The 14,878-nt window shown below is 50.0% G+C and overlaps 1 protein-coding gene across 9 annotated transcripts; it reads right to left on the bottom strand.

Moving 5' to 3' along the window:
* Positions 1–14,878, bottom strand: LOC6902086 (homeobox protein 2). Of its 9 annotated transcripts, none has more exons than XM_015185670.2 (3): positions 14,582–14,878; positions 7,118–7,916; positions 1,758–3,567 (listed from the first exon to the last, which is right to left on the bottom strand). In XM_015185670.2, the coding sequence occupies exon 3, from the start codon at positions 3,537–3,539 to the stop codon at positions 1,758–1,760; it is 1,782 nt and encodes a 593-aa protein (XP_015041156.2). In that variant the 5' UTR covers positions 3,540–3,567; positions 7,118–7,916; positions 14,582–14,878. The 9 variants fall into 9 exon arrangements, with proteins under 9 accessions (XP_002133617.3, XP_015041156.2, XP_033239951.1 ...); XM_033384060.1 differs by having other exon boundaries at positions 14,754–14,878; XM_033384058.1 differs by lacking the exon at positions 14,582–14,878 and adding an exon at positions 9,095–9,497.

The following is a 14,878-nucleotide window of genomic DNA, read 5'->3' as shown; positions in this document are numbered from 1 at the left end:
TAAATTCATTGTTTTATTCATAAATTTGTTTACAAAAGTTGTATAAAGATTTCATTCTTGGTTTCGGTTTTAATTTTGGGTGTATGGGGGGGGATTGATGTCATTTTGTAAATTCTATATTCACAATGAATGCAGTTTACTTGCATTTTACACGTTCAATTAGCAATAACTAAATCATTTTGTATGTTGCACTTAAATACAGTTAAGCAGCGAAGACTAGCAAGTTTCCCTCTCTCTCTTTCTGTACAGACTAAACGCGAACTTGGTTTCATTGAGGGGGGGGGGTTCTTTAAGTACAATACATTAAATTAGCTATAATTCTTTGGATGGTTGTGGGAACTGTGGGGCCGGGAGAAAGGGGAGGGTGGAGCGTATGGTTGATGGCGTTTTTATAAAAATAATACACATAATACAACAATTTCGTGTGGTTTTTGTTTTTTTGTTTTGTTTTGTTTTGTTTTGTGTGTGTGTGTTTTGCTTTCGCTTTTTCGTTTAAGGACTAGATTAGGAACCACATTTGTACAGTTTTCATATTTTTGTTTTCGCTCTCTTCTCTCTCTCTCTCTCTTCCTTCAACATATCCTCTCTATCCTTATTCTCATTCTAATTAAGTATGTTTCAGCTTTTGCTTTTGGTGTTTGTTTTGTTTTTAGGTTTCAGTTTTAGTTTAAAGGTAAAATGTACAAAGACAAAGTGTTCGCACCTCTTCTCTCTCTCTCTTTCTTTTTTTTGGTTGCAGCTCTCTTCAAACTTAAAACCCCAAATCTTTCTTAAGGGTATAAACAAATAAAAAATACAAAAAAAAAAACAGTTAAGCATAGGTTTCTTTTGTTGTAAAATAAATAGGAGTTGCGAGTTGGGGTGGTGCTTGGGTTTTGGTTTCGGTTTTGGTTTTGGTTTGACTAAGGCGTACGTTCATCATTGTTTTTGGCAAGCATTCTCGATGGCAAAGGTCGAAAGGTTAAGTTAAATTCTGATCTCCTCTCTTTTTGGCACACAAATTAGGCATAAATAAATAATATTAATAATAATAATCATAATAATAGTAGTACTCCTTCATGAATAGCAATGGTAGCGGTAGTAAAAGTAAAAGTAAAAGTAAAAGTAAAAGTATTATAAAATATTAAGTTAACGTGTAGCTGGTGCGGGGGCAGCGCACTCGGATTTTGTTGCAGGTGCGTTACGACTGGGTTAATACGTACAATACTAACTAGTAGAAATACTAGACCAGCTCTCTAGCTCTAGCTTTAGCTTTAGCTGCAGCTGCTCCTCCTCCTAGGGGGTTTCATCTCCATCTGTGCCCTGCAGCTTTGCATGGAGTTGGCTTTCAGGCGCTTCGAGCGCTTGGCGGCTGGCTGGGGGGCGGGCGATAGGGATGGGGATGGGGATGGCGACAGTGAGGGGCTCGAAGGTGATAGGCCACCCACCACGCCCACATCCCTGGCTAAGGCATCCTGTGAGTAGTAATCATATTCATCTGGCAGATCCGGCATATCTGTAATGGCGATCTTTGCTGGCAAAAGCAGCTGCACTTGCAGCTCTTCCTGCTCCTCCTCCATCTGTCCATCAGGATCCTCGTCATTATCATCATCATTGATATCGACAATGGAGATGATGTCGCTGCTGCCGCCTCTGCTGTCCTGGCCATCCACAAGACCGAAATCAACATCCTCCTCCTCCTCATCCGAAGAGCTCCCAATTGCGATCACGATCCTGCTTCCGCCCCCGTCCCCATCATCGCCATCGTCCTCTTCGGACTAGCTACTACTCGTCTGCGTCTGCAGGACACCAGCCGATGATGAAGAGGAGGCGGACGAGGTGACACCGGCCACATGGCCCAAGGCGGCGCTGCCCGGAAAGTGGCAAAGGCACGCCGGATTGGGAAAGTGGCCCGGCTGGGCACCCAGCTTCTTGGTTAGCGTCTGCCAGTAGTCGATCTGCGCATTAAGCAGGTCGATCTTCCGCTTTCGCTCCTCGATGGCCAGCGACATCATGAACTCCTGATGCTGCGTCCGCGGACCCGTTCCGTTCCCGCTGCCGCCGTTTGAGCTGGACATGAGCATACCGCCGCTGCTATTTGCACTGCTACTGCTGCTGTTGAGGCAGGGCACGGTGACGGCCAGGCCGTTGTAGCCGTTGAAGCTGCCGGCGGCCCCAATGGCCACGCCCTGCGTGGCCTTATCACGCCCATGCTGATTATGATGGCCATTGAGCAGCAGTTGCACACCGTTCGCCGTTCCGCTGCTGAGACTGGGGTTGTGGTTGTTGTTATTGTTGTTGTTGTTGTTGTTGTTGTTGTTGGTGTTGTTGTTGCCGCGCTGGAGACGCGGTAGCTGAAGGATGGGTGGAGTGCGCCGATTTCCGCCAAAGGCAGTGCTGCCAATGGTTCCCGGGGCAGGCACGGAAGCGGTGGCAACATTGATGGCCGCTTGCAGCGTCTGTGGCGGTGGATTAACAGCGGACAGACCGAGACCGTTAAGGAGCATATGCTGCTGCACCTGCTCCGCTGTGAGGTGCTGCACTCCGGCGCTGTTGGAGCTGCTGTTCCCATTGCCATTGCTATTGCTGGCATTGGGCGTTGCGGATCCGTTGTGCAGGGTCTTATTGATATTGGCAAAGGACCCCACGCGTATGTGGCCCACCGTCTGGATGGTGATGTCCGGTTTGGGAGTTGACGACACGTAACTGCCGCTAGAGGATACGGAGGTCTTTGTGGAGCACACGGGCGAGCTGGCAGATCGCTGCACTGCGTCCGAGAGGCCGTTCAGTGGTCCGTTGAGGCTGGCTAGGCCGCCGGGCAGAGACATGGACGAGGAGGAGCAGGCACCAATTCCGCTGCCCACACCGCCACCTGCCGATCCCGCTGAGCCCTGCTGCAGCTGGCTTAGATCTGTGGCAAAGAGGACATCATCCTCCTCCTCGAGGCAAACCTCGGGCGCCTTGGGACTCGGGCAGTCATCGTCGTCGTCGTCGTCCAAGCAGTCCATGCCGTTCTCCGTCTGCTCGTTGTCGCTGATGGTCTCCGATTTGATCAGGACCACGTCCGTGTCCATGTCGTATGGCGGCATCTGTTGAAGCATCAGTTGATCAGTGACCTGCTGTCTGAGATGGTTATAGAGATCGCTCCCCAGATGCCAACCTACCTTTGAGTCCTCATAGTCGTCCTGATGATGGCCATTGGCCCCGCCGCTCTGGTTGCCCCCATTCGGGGACATCTGCGTGGCTATGTACTGAGCCACCGATTCCTGTTGCGACAGTGTGTTGAGCAGATCGAGGAAGGTGCCATTGGTCTTGTCTTCGCCGCACAGGTCCTTTTTCAGCAGGAGCTTCATGTTCTTGTAGAGCTGGCGCAGCTGCTTGGCACTGCGCTGATGGTACACCTGGGAGTTGAACTCCTTGGCGATCTGCAGCCAGACCTCGTCCTTCTTCCGGTTGGACTCCGCGTCCGTGCGCTTGTTCTCAATCACTTCCTTGTACTGCGCCGCGTAGCCGAGCACCATATTCCGCTCCCGCTGTGTGTACCGGGGAGTCTTTTCCATTTTCAGCCGTTTGCAAGACGTCTTGAAGCTGCATGAGGGGAAGAGGGTAAGGTATACAATTAAAAATAAATAAATGGATAAGGTTCTTCTAAGGTCCTTCTGAGCCCGCTTCCTGTTTTCTCATTCATCCAGCAATCCACTTCCAGGCTGCACGCCCCACAATGCTGCCTATCGGTAGACCTGAAACTACAAAAATATACGAGTCTGCCCATCGATCCAGCTCCTCAGGTGCCGCTCTTCTGCATTCTCTGTGGATCGAGTGACTCTTCTGACGCGCAATCTAAGTCTGAAAGATACATATCTTGCGGATCGCGCAGCGCACAAGCTTCGTCGCTATCAATCCCCACCTAGACCAGAACGGCGCCGTTCTTTAATTAATAAAATAAAGTACGGGGACAAACAGGCAATTGGAAAAAACAATTCTCTACTCTTCTACACAGACGCACACTGACACACACTTACAAACAGACACACACACGTGCGCTGATAAGCTGGCGACGCAGCTAACGGTGAAGCCGAAAGCTTCGTTTGTGTAAGCCCCCGCCAGCCCATCCCCCTCTCCGCCCTTCTCCTCTTTGTAAATGTGCGCGTGACGCCGTAATTTCGGACAGGACCCCCAGTCATTTGTCGTACCTATGTACATATATTGATTGTGGAGCCCCCTGATCCTGAAGCTTGACTGAGCTTAAAGCTTAGACAGAAGCTTGAAAAAGGGAGAGAGAGGATAGATGTGCAGGAGTGACAGCAATGCAGCAAAACCCACAATAAGTGACAACATGCTGGGCTGCATTGGCCTGGCACTGGGCACTGCCGGCTGATATCTAATCTTAAATTGGAGATTAGCGTGAAGCTCTCTCGCACTCACAAAAACAAAACGACAGCGCAGGGGCAGGGGAGTAGTACTCACGTTTTGAGGCCGCGCCAAAGCCGGCAAACGGACGACACGACGAGCAAAGAGAGGTGGGCTGTGGTGTTGTGTGTGTGTGTGTGTGTGTGTGTGTGTGTGTGTGTTGGGGGGTTTTGTGGGTGGACTACCAGACGCCGACCAAAAACAAAAAACGAGAGAACGAAGCGAACACGACGACGAACACGAACACGAACACGAACTAGTGCGCAGCAACTTCGCGGGCGGCGGCGACGAAGCACAAAGCTCGACTGAATTCGTATTTCGAGCAAATGGCTGGGACGCTCAGAAGTACCGTTGGAGTGCAGCAACAGCAACAACAACAACAACAATAAGAACAGCTACAGCAGCAGCAACAGTGACAGCGGTGGCGGCGGGCGGTTGGCGGCGGCGTCGACGAATGGGCAAACAAAAATAGGAATACCGCGCAGGCCCGCAAGCAGCGGCAGCAGCAGCAGCAGCAACACCGCATAGAGCAGAAGGAGTGACGACAAGGGGGGGGCGACGAGGGCCACACACAGCTGGGGCCCTGAATGGGGTTCCTCTGTTTGTACACTCGCACACACACAGACACAATGTATAAATGTAATTAAAGCTTGAAACCGAGTTTACAATAACAACCTCGCCGTCGCCTCCGTAGAAGCAGCAGCAGCAGCAGCAGAAGCAAAGCGCGCGAGAGGAATCAGCGTGAAACTTGAATAAGGAGAGACAGAGCAAGAGCGGGAGAGAGGCCGAGCCAGGAGTAAAGCGCGAGAGGGCGCAACAATGAGCGCAGTTTATAAATAAATGCAAAGACAGCCAGCCACACAAACGCACGCTCACACGCACACACACGAGACTCGAGCTCAAATGTAGCTGTAGTTTTTAAGCTGCAACAAAGTAAGGGTTGTGACGAATGCGGGTGACGGGAGACGGAAGACGAAGAGGTGCGCAGAATTAGAGACGACAAGAACGTGTGAGCGCGATTGCAGAGTTGCATTTTGTTGATAGAGCGGTGGACGGACACGAGGCCGTAAATAATGGATGTGGCGGACTTAACCTCAATAACAGAGGGGGCTAGGCTCGGGAGGTTGCTAGGGGTCTCCTGCGATCCTCCTCAAATAAAGGGAATGGGAGGGCTAGGATGAGTAGGCTTTCTGCTTGGTTTAACGCTTTCTGCGTCAATGCGCCCCGCTATGACAATGTTGGGAGTCAACTTTTAAGATAAGATTCGAGGCACAGACTAGCAGTGTGGGTGTGTGTGTGTGTGGGGGGGGAGTGTTTCGGGCTGCGGTTATCTATGAAATCCGCCTGGCAATGAGCCGCACTGGCCGCCTCCGTAGCCGCAGCCGCAGCCGCAGCACGTCGCGACGGCGGCTTTCCGCTGAGCAATGGCAAACAAAAGCAAAGTTTACTTTTTGGGGACTCTGCCGATTACCTATACTCTCCTTCGCTGTCTCTCTCTTTCTCGTTGTGTGTGTTATAACAAGCGTTGCTTAATGCAGAGCAAAGCGATACCTCACCTCAACTTATCTACACACACACAAAAATAAAGAGAGAGAGCGAGAGTGTAACTGTACACAACAGGTGGAAGTATTTACTGATAAGCCGCTGATAAAAAGCGAGCCCCAAGCGTGTGGTGTGGTTGAGGGGGGGTTTTAAAGGGAATGGGATTTGAAATGGGAGTGAAGCTTCCATCCAAACCCCTTCTCCCTCCCCACTCCACAGAGAGTTTCAAGTTCTAATTGGCTTTGTTTGTTCTCTGATAAGGCCGCTCTGTGTCTCTCCCTTTCTCTCTCTCTCCCTCTCTCTGTCTCTCTTAGATATCCACCAAGTCCGAGATAAGGTTCGGCCCCAAAAACAAAACGCACCTGCGTCCAATGAGCGGCGGCAACGGCAACGGCAACGGCAATGGCAACGGCGGCAGCACCTTCCTCGGCCTACCAGCACCCGTCCTGATCTTGTGGCTGCCGCGACTGCTGCTGCTGCCTCTGCCTTTGCCTCTGCCTCTGCCGCTGCCTCTTCCTCTTCTGCTGTTCTTCTTCACGGGATGGGGGGTAATCAGACGCGGTGGCTGTCTCGAGGAGCGCCTGTGGCCGCGGACGGGGGGCATTTTCCCAGCAAAAAAAAAAACAAAACTTTCGAGGCGGCCGATCCGCTGCGTTTGAGTTGAGAATTTTTACTGCGGCCGCTGCCTCGGCTGCCGCTCGTTCGTCTCCGGCAGGGCAAAACGCTTACTCGCTCAATTGTCTGCGTGTGTGTGTGTGTGTATCTGTGAGCGTAGCAAAAGCGCTTGGAAATGCTGGAACAGAGTTGTGCAATCCCCCTTCCAGTCTTCCATTCGGCATTCCAAGCCCGCATTTGGGATCGTTATTTTTTTCCCTCACCCCCTCCTCCATCCCCCACCCACCAAGGTTCAAGCTTCATCTATCTATCTATCTGTTTCATTCTCATTCTAAAGACATTCTGCAATCCCAAGCTGTATGTTTGAAGCTTTTTCTTAAGCTCGTATGACATTCACTGCAAATGACTGGAACTGGAAATCCCACTTAAACTGGAAGTGGAATAATACGCTGGAAGAGTCTCAACAGGGGGGTCGGAGCTCTAAGCTCTCTCCTTTATCCTTAGACTGGAAATTTCCAGGAAAGAGAGCTTTCAGTTTGAAACTCTACCCTGCCCTCCCCATTCCACTCACCTGGATCTGTTGCCGGCTGCAGTTTGAATTCGTTTCTCCCTCGCTGCCGCTGTCTCACACTTTTTGCAGTGTGATCCTCGGCCCCTCTCAGTCTTTCCGCTTTCCGGTCACTCTTTCTCTCTCTCTCTCTCTCTCTCTCGGTCAGCTCTCCGTCTCGCTTAGCCTTTTTCAACTGTCTGAAGCTGGATCTATGCCAGTTTCGGGCCGACTGTTCGACTGAATAATTTCGGTTTATGGTTTTGGCTGTGCCTGTGCCTGTGGCTGGCTATCGGTTCACGCGGCGTATGCGCGATTTGCACGTCTTGGTGTCCCACAACGACGCTGACCGCCAACCCGACCCGCTCTCTTTCGCTCGTTCTTTATGCAGTGCGATGCTCTCTTTCGCTCTCTATCTGTCTCTCTTTCTGGGCTGAAGACTTTCGTGTTGTTTTTGTTGGGAGGGGGGTGGGGGGTTCTTTGTATGCGTTTCTTCTGCGTTTCTGCAGCAGGCTTTGCGTTGTAGCTTCTCTTGCTTCTTTTTTTTGTTTTCTTTCTTTCTGTTTCTTCTGTTATTTTTCCAGCTTTTCCTTCTGTTTTCCCTTGTTGCTTATCACCTTCTTTTCTGCAGTAGTTTTATCCTTTAGTTTCTGCTGCTCCTTTATGGTTTCCTTTCTTATCCTTTTCTTTTTGTCATTCTCCCTTCTTCGGCTTCTTGTGCGCCTCTTCAAGATGATCTACTCTTCTTCTGTGCTCCCCGTCGTCGTGTTGTTGTTCTTCTTTGCTTTCCTTTCGTTTCGCTTTTGTTGTTTTAAACCTTGGACTAAAATTAAAAATACATAGAACAAATTTTGTTAATACGAAATCACGCCAAAACGTAAACATCAAGCGAGAGAGATAGACAGATACAAAGAGAGACAGGGAGATGGACGGAGAGGGGCCAATAGATACACAAGAAGAGGAAGAGTAGGTGGAAACAGTGGCAGTGACACGGGGATGGCGATGGCGATGGGGACGGGGACGGGGCAGAGACTTGGGTTTCCCCGCACTCCACGCTCCCTTTTTCCCCTCTCCTCTCTTATCTGGGCAGATCAGAACCTCCCCTTTACGGGGTAGGGGATGGGGGGCGGAAACCCATGGTTGAAACTACCAATATCTAATCTGGCCACTGGCCTGACTCGACTGACTGTTGGTTGAGCATTATCTTATCGTCGGCCGTAAGGTGGGCTTGTGGCTCCACGAGAACTTGGAGCGCGTGACTCACATTGGCCCGATCCGATTCCGATTCTGATTCCGGCGGATTCGATAAGCTACGGCTACGGCGCAGCAGAGAAAGAGAGAGCAGTGGCATAAGAATAATTTTAGGCATATGTATGTATCTATGATATTATACTGGAAAAAAATCCCTTCTTAAAGGCACTAAAACAGATGGCTATACAAAAAGGGAACTTTCACTCGGATGTGCTGTGGCATTCTCTACTGAATTCTCAATTACTGGAGTCTAATGGAGTGGATCCTTGAGTGGCCGCTCCAAGATAAATTCCACTGGAACTCCCTCCTTGTTAAGCGGAGAATAATCCTCTCGTATGCCTTCTCTCTATCTTTAGACCCTCTTTCAGGGGATTGGCAGCTTAGAGACAATTCCCTGACAATTTTAAAGCAACCCATATAAAGACGCAGTCATGGACTCGGGGCTGTTTTATATATAGCTCTGGGCTGTATGGCTGTATGTATGTTTATGACGAATCAAGAATTCGAGGAATGGAGATCTTCTCTTTCTCGGCAATTACAAACAAACAGAAAGCAGATCACAGACAGAGACAAAGTGAGAGACAGAGACAGATACAGAGGCACAGCAAGCGCGGAGCTGGCCCTCTTCAAACGCCCACGCGTTCTGGCGGCCAGCGTTCTGCCAGAAAAAACAAATGATCAACCACATCATCCCCAGCCCCATTCCCATTCCCATTCCCATTCCCAGCCTCAGCCCATGTACCTTCCTACCTTCTGCCACTGGCACTGCCACTGCCACTGCAGCAGCCAGCACACCACTCTGAATCCCCCTCTCGAAATAGCCGACGCACCGAACGAAATATAACAACAACACAAGTGGAAAACACACACAACAGAAGGAAACAGAAAGAAAAGCGCGAACACGAGAGCGGCAGCACACCGCTCCGATCTTTACCCGATTCGAAAACCGTTTGTCGGGATTTTGTCGGCGTCGTACCGATTCTGCTTTCGATCCGATTGGGACTCCGATTCCGATTCCGTGTTCTTTCGCTTTCGCCGCCGCGTTCGTTGCAGAGCAGAGCAGAGCAGAGCACAGAGCAGCAGTCGCAGTCTAATTGGATACTGAAAACTGAATTCAGACACGCGGCCAACTTGAGTTGCTGAATCGGACCGAACCGGACCCGCCCCGGCCCCAGCCCCGGCCCCGAGCCCCGAACAGTGGGCCGAAAGCAGCCGTCGCAGCCTGTTGGCCCCTCTCCGAGCGGAGCGTCGGCTGAAGGTGCACGCCGCCATCGCCAGCCCCTCCACCGCCCCCGGCCACCAGCTCCCCAGCCATGGCACGGATGCGGGGTCGAGCTGATCGTCGAAAAGCCCCATGAGGGGTTGGCAAATTTCCAACCAAAAGTTCTGCTCTGCCTCTGTATCGGTGTATCGGTGTATCTGTGCATCTGTATCCCCGTGCTCGTATCCGTGTATCTATGTCGACGGCAGTGTCCGCCCAAAAGCCAGAAAGAGAGGGAAAGAGCGGAGCTTCGAACAAAATTGTTTTTACATTGCGCCGCACAATACACAAAAATCACAACGTAAATCGAAATAGATAGATAGATGGCTAAATATATGGAAGATACATGTATCTCCGGTGAAGGAAGGCTTCGAATACCCTTAGTTCTGGAGAGCTGCAGAATACCGACTTTCCCTAAAGGTATTCCATAAACTTCTTTGGTGTTTCTAACAGTGATAGAAAAACTCCTTTTGCGGCAAAATAGAGTATGGATCTCTATGATACTCTATGCAACCTTAGATACCCTTTGGCCTCTAATACCCTTGATTCTTGAGAGCTTTTAAGTACCGATTTTTCTTGAAAGAGTTCTTTGAATTCCTTTACATACAAACTCAGCTTCCATTTTTCTGATGGTTGCCAATGCCGCCCGAAAACAAGCGACTATTAACGTACATCTATTAGCTCCAAAGTGCAATGATCTCTTATCGGCCTGGAGCTCTCATCTCTAGAATAGCCCTTCAGATAACTCTAGACATGTTTCTTAGCTTAGCTTTTGAAAGATGATTTACTTATAAAATAGAAAACATATTTGCATATGAAAATAAATATAATTTTAGAGTCGGAACAGATCTTCTGCAGCTTCTCAACTGAAACCCATTCAATCCAATAATGAAATCTCTTCATATCTGTGGGTAGCACTCTGATTGTCGTTCTTTGATCGTATTTCCATCGGAAACTAGGCGACAGTACCAACATAATACATGGATTATCTCCAACTAATATGTAGAATATGATTTGCTTTCCATTATAAAATAGAGCATTAAAGAAGGATCAGAGATCAGTTTAGCTCACAGAAGGACATTCCTCCATCCTGGACTCTTTCCATGACACTCCCTTGACTTCCTGGCTAATAAGTTCCAGACACATATGTACATAAGTAGGAAATATTGCAAACCCGCCGTCCCATTCCACCCATCCCTCCTGAGGCCGCTGATCGCTCGCTCAGCCATGTGAGTAGGCAACTGTACTTGGCATCTCTTGGCCACTTGGCAGCGTCGGAAAAGACTTTTCGACTTTAAAAATAGCTGCCCCAGAGATTGGCAGAGCGGCAACAGAGACAGAGAGAGAGAGAGCCAGAGACACGGAGAGATCGGTTTTGGCTAGGAGTGTGGGTTGGGGCTTTTCGAGGGGGTGTTTTGCGGGCTGGGTGCGGGGAGGTGCATGAATGGGCACACACTTTTGGGCATCTGTGCCCGCGTTTACAAATAGCCACAGTCTAAGCTCTCTCTCGCTCTCTGGCCGCTCTCGGTGCCTGCCGCAGATGAGATGGAAAATTGATGGGCCAAAGCGTTTTCCCCATTTTCCATTTTGGCTTTTTCCCTTCCCCTACCGTACCCTCCCCTCCCCACGGCCCCAACCGTCGGGGTTCGATGTGTGTGAGTTTTTTTTGTTGGAAACTCGAAACTAATGAGGTCGGGGCACGTTTGAGGCCTCGCCTCCTCCGTGGTGGCACGTAGTCGGCATGCGTTGCGTCATGGAGGCGGCCCCTGCCCTTACTCCTCCGTGCTTCCTGCAAAAGATACGCTGGAGATATTTGTAAACACAGAGAGAGGGAATTCGGGATGCATTTTGCTCCCCCATATTTCCCTCATTTTCCGTGCTCCACTTGAGCCTACTCTGCAGCGCCTCCACAGTTGGAAAAGTCTGCTCCCGCTCTGGCATCCGCTTCTCTAATTTCTGGGACTCTGTGATTCTCGTTTCCCGAGATTTTTGGACACGGGGCTCTTCTTGGGGCGAACTCTTGGCTCTCGGTACTTGGCTCTTGGGGAAATTCATTGCGTTGGTTTTTCTTGGCACTCGCTTTCGAAACGGTTTTCCCTGGCCCTGTCTCTCCGCCTGTGCTACGGATTTGAGTTCAAATTTATTTTTGGCAGCATTGCCGACAAGCCCCCCCCCTCACACCCATCCCTTCCACGGCTAGAACAGGGGCACAGACGTGCACAGATACAGACCGAAAGGAGGTGAGAGAGTTGGGGAAGCGAGGCCTCAGGAGTTGGAGGGAGGGAGTCGGGATCAGACCGAGAGAGCGCGACACGATCGGGCACTGCTTTCTATATCTATATCTGCATCTGTGTCTGTGTCTGTATCTGTGCTTGTGTTACTTTATCTTGTATGTGTGTGTGTATCTATGTTTGATATAGGCTTCCCATGTCTCCTTCTCTCTATTCCCTACTTCCCCCTGCTCCTACCCTTGCTATTTGTTTGTGTAATCCATTTAAAGGTAATTGAACTTCCATTCTTCTTGAGGCACCTTCTTCGTCAGGCGGCGCTCGAGCCCCGAGTAGAGCCTCAGAACTATTTTTAGACCGATCCATAAATAGAGGCGAGAGAGAGAGTTCTAGCTTGGATTGGATTGGATCGGATTCTGAAGTGCGGAGTTGCACGGCATGGGGTGGGTTTTGAGCAGATCATGGGAGTAGGAGATCCGTGAGCGACCTGCCCGTCCAAGACAGGCACATAATTAGACACATGGAATCCATCCCCCCGCCCCCTCTCTCTGGCTACGTGGAGGGGCAGGCAGAGAAGTAGAGCGGCAGCAGCACCGATCCGACACCGAGGCCGAATCGAACTTGGGATCAGCGTTCAGAGACGAAATAACGAATTTCGTTTTTCGTGGCGGATATTTTTAGGCCAAAAGCATCATAAAAATTTTCCCCCCACCCAGCCCCCCACCACTTCTGAAACCGTCAGTCGGCGCTTTCCAAATGTTCAGTTTGTTCCACTCGTGGAACACACATTCCTGGAAGTGATCAAAACTTGAGGGGTCTCCACGCCCTCTTCCTGTTCATCTACTTACTGTCCAGGGCGCCAAAGCAAAGCGAATGGAAAACTGGGGATAGTTAAGGGCACCCCAAAGCACACGCCAGAACAATGCACTGGCTGGGGCCCTGAAAAAATGCAGTTAGGGCACTTAATTGGAATGTCCTAAAAAAAATAGTCAGTGCGTGGCTCGTGCAGGACGCATATGGAAGCAGGCTTTGCAGTCAATCGATAACAATTAATTTTCAAGAAAAATCGAGGACAAGCGCACAGGATATGGGAGTAAAAGAGGACAGGCAGAATAAGAAGAAGTCGAAGTAGAGGTAGAAGTAGAAGTAGAAGAGGAGGTTCTAAGGTCAAGGCAGGGAAACAGCAAAAGAAGGAAGGGGAAGAAACTGCCATTCAGAAATAAGCAACTAATGAAATAGAAGCTAAATAAAAAGCCAATGCAGGAGATGAGGTTATCGCCGGGGAAAGAGAGAGAGAGAGAGAGAAAGAGGGTCCCTGCCAGAGTATATTTGATAAAAGGTATGGGTAAGCCAATGGGCAACTCTCGAAATGCGGTAAAGAACCCATAACGCCTTGCCATAGATACAAATGCACATAGACTTCGCATTAATTAAAGGGTGAGGAAATCCGATAATGATTCCTCTCGGGTGTCAATATTAGCAGGATCCCTAAAGGATGTATTGCCACAACTTGCCGCAAACATATGCCGGAGGTGATGCCCACACAGATTACTCTCCCGACAGGTGCCCATATTGCTGGCATTGCTGGGGTATGTTTACATGCTAACAAAAAGGTATGGTTAAGCCAAACTGATTTGCCTCCACACCTTACCTTAGAACGCACCTTGGGGGGAAGGGAAAAACGACGCTCGGAACACACAAATCAACGAAGAAGATGATAGATAGGGAGGGGAGCACACGCACATGGAGGACACGCACACCACAAAAGAAAAAGTCGCGCTCCAACACCAACACCAATAGACACACAGATACACAAACACACTCGACTTCGACCCCAAGCCAAACCAAAGCCTCGCTCGTTTCGCTGTAGCTCGGGGCGGGCGGGCTTTCGGGCCGACTACCTAACCTAACTGTAAGCACGAATCAAGCGGCAGAGCGAGACGACGGATGTGGAGCTTTGGACTAAAAGGACAAAGCTTGCGACCGTTACTGCCCTTGCATCTGTGTGTGTAAGTGTGTGTGTGTTGTGGCGGTGTGCCAAAAGCGTGTGTTGATGTCATAAATCCCACCAAAATACAACAGAGAAAAGAAGAAGAGGGAATGGGGCAGGGGAAGGGGCAAGGATATTGCGACGCAGAAGCCCAGAGTCAGAACAGCTGTGCGAAAGCCAACCATATCCATAGCCATCCATTCCGTCAAAACACGTTTCAAGATGCTGTGTGGTGCTCCCCTGCCCATGCCCATGCCAATGGCCATACCCCCTGGGCACAAAAGGGGGTTGAAACTGCAGCAACAGCAGGGCGAACAATAAGGACAAGAACGAAATCCGGCTCAAGGGAAGCTGCGCACCAAAAATAACTGCGAGCCGGAGTCGGAGACAGAAACAGAGCCGAGACCTGAGTTCTGTTTCTGATTCTGGTTCAGGCAGGGGTCGAGCTGTGGCCGCGTTTTGGAAATGGGGTGGAAAAATATGGGCAATTTCTTGAACACGCACACAAACACACACACACACACTAACACAGTCACAAAAATCCGAGCCTCTCTCCAGTTGGGATTCCGATAATTTCCGATTGAAACCCCCGCTTAGGACGAAGGCTCCACCCCGACCCCCCACGACAAAAGCATATTTTTTATGAAGGAAGGCCTTCTCATCTCATGGGTCATTCCCCCACCGGCACATCCACGGACTCTGAGCTGGACTTAACACACACACGGTGGGGGCCCGCAGAGGGCGACCCTGAAACCCACCAAACAATTACATATCCGTAGAATACACGCAAAGGATATTTCTCCTCCAGCCCGATTTCCAGCACACGGATTCTGTTTACACTTTTGCTTTACTTGGGGCAGCACACAAACAAAAAAATTCACAAAAAGTAGTAATAGGTAAACACTTTTGCGATAAACAGGGCTCTCGTACCGCTCGTGGCTCGTGGAGAGGCAACAGCGGCAGCAAAAGAATAACAACACGAACTGCCACAAATCCAAAATGCACGAGCGGGAATGAATGTGACAATTGCGCAAATCTGGCAGCACTCACACGCA

Source organism: Drosophila pseudoobscura, chromosome X (genome assembly GCF_009870125.1).
Source record: "Drosophila pseudoobscura strain MV-25-SWS-2005 chromosome X, UCI_Dpse_MV25, whole genome shotgun sequence".
In the NCBI taxonomy this organism is placed as follows: domain Eukaryota; kingdom Metazoa; phylum Arthropoda; class Insecta; order Diptera; family Drosophilidae; genus Drosophila; species Drosophila pseudoobscura.
This window is presented reverse-complemented; position numbering and strand designations above follow the sequence as displayed.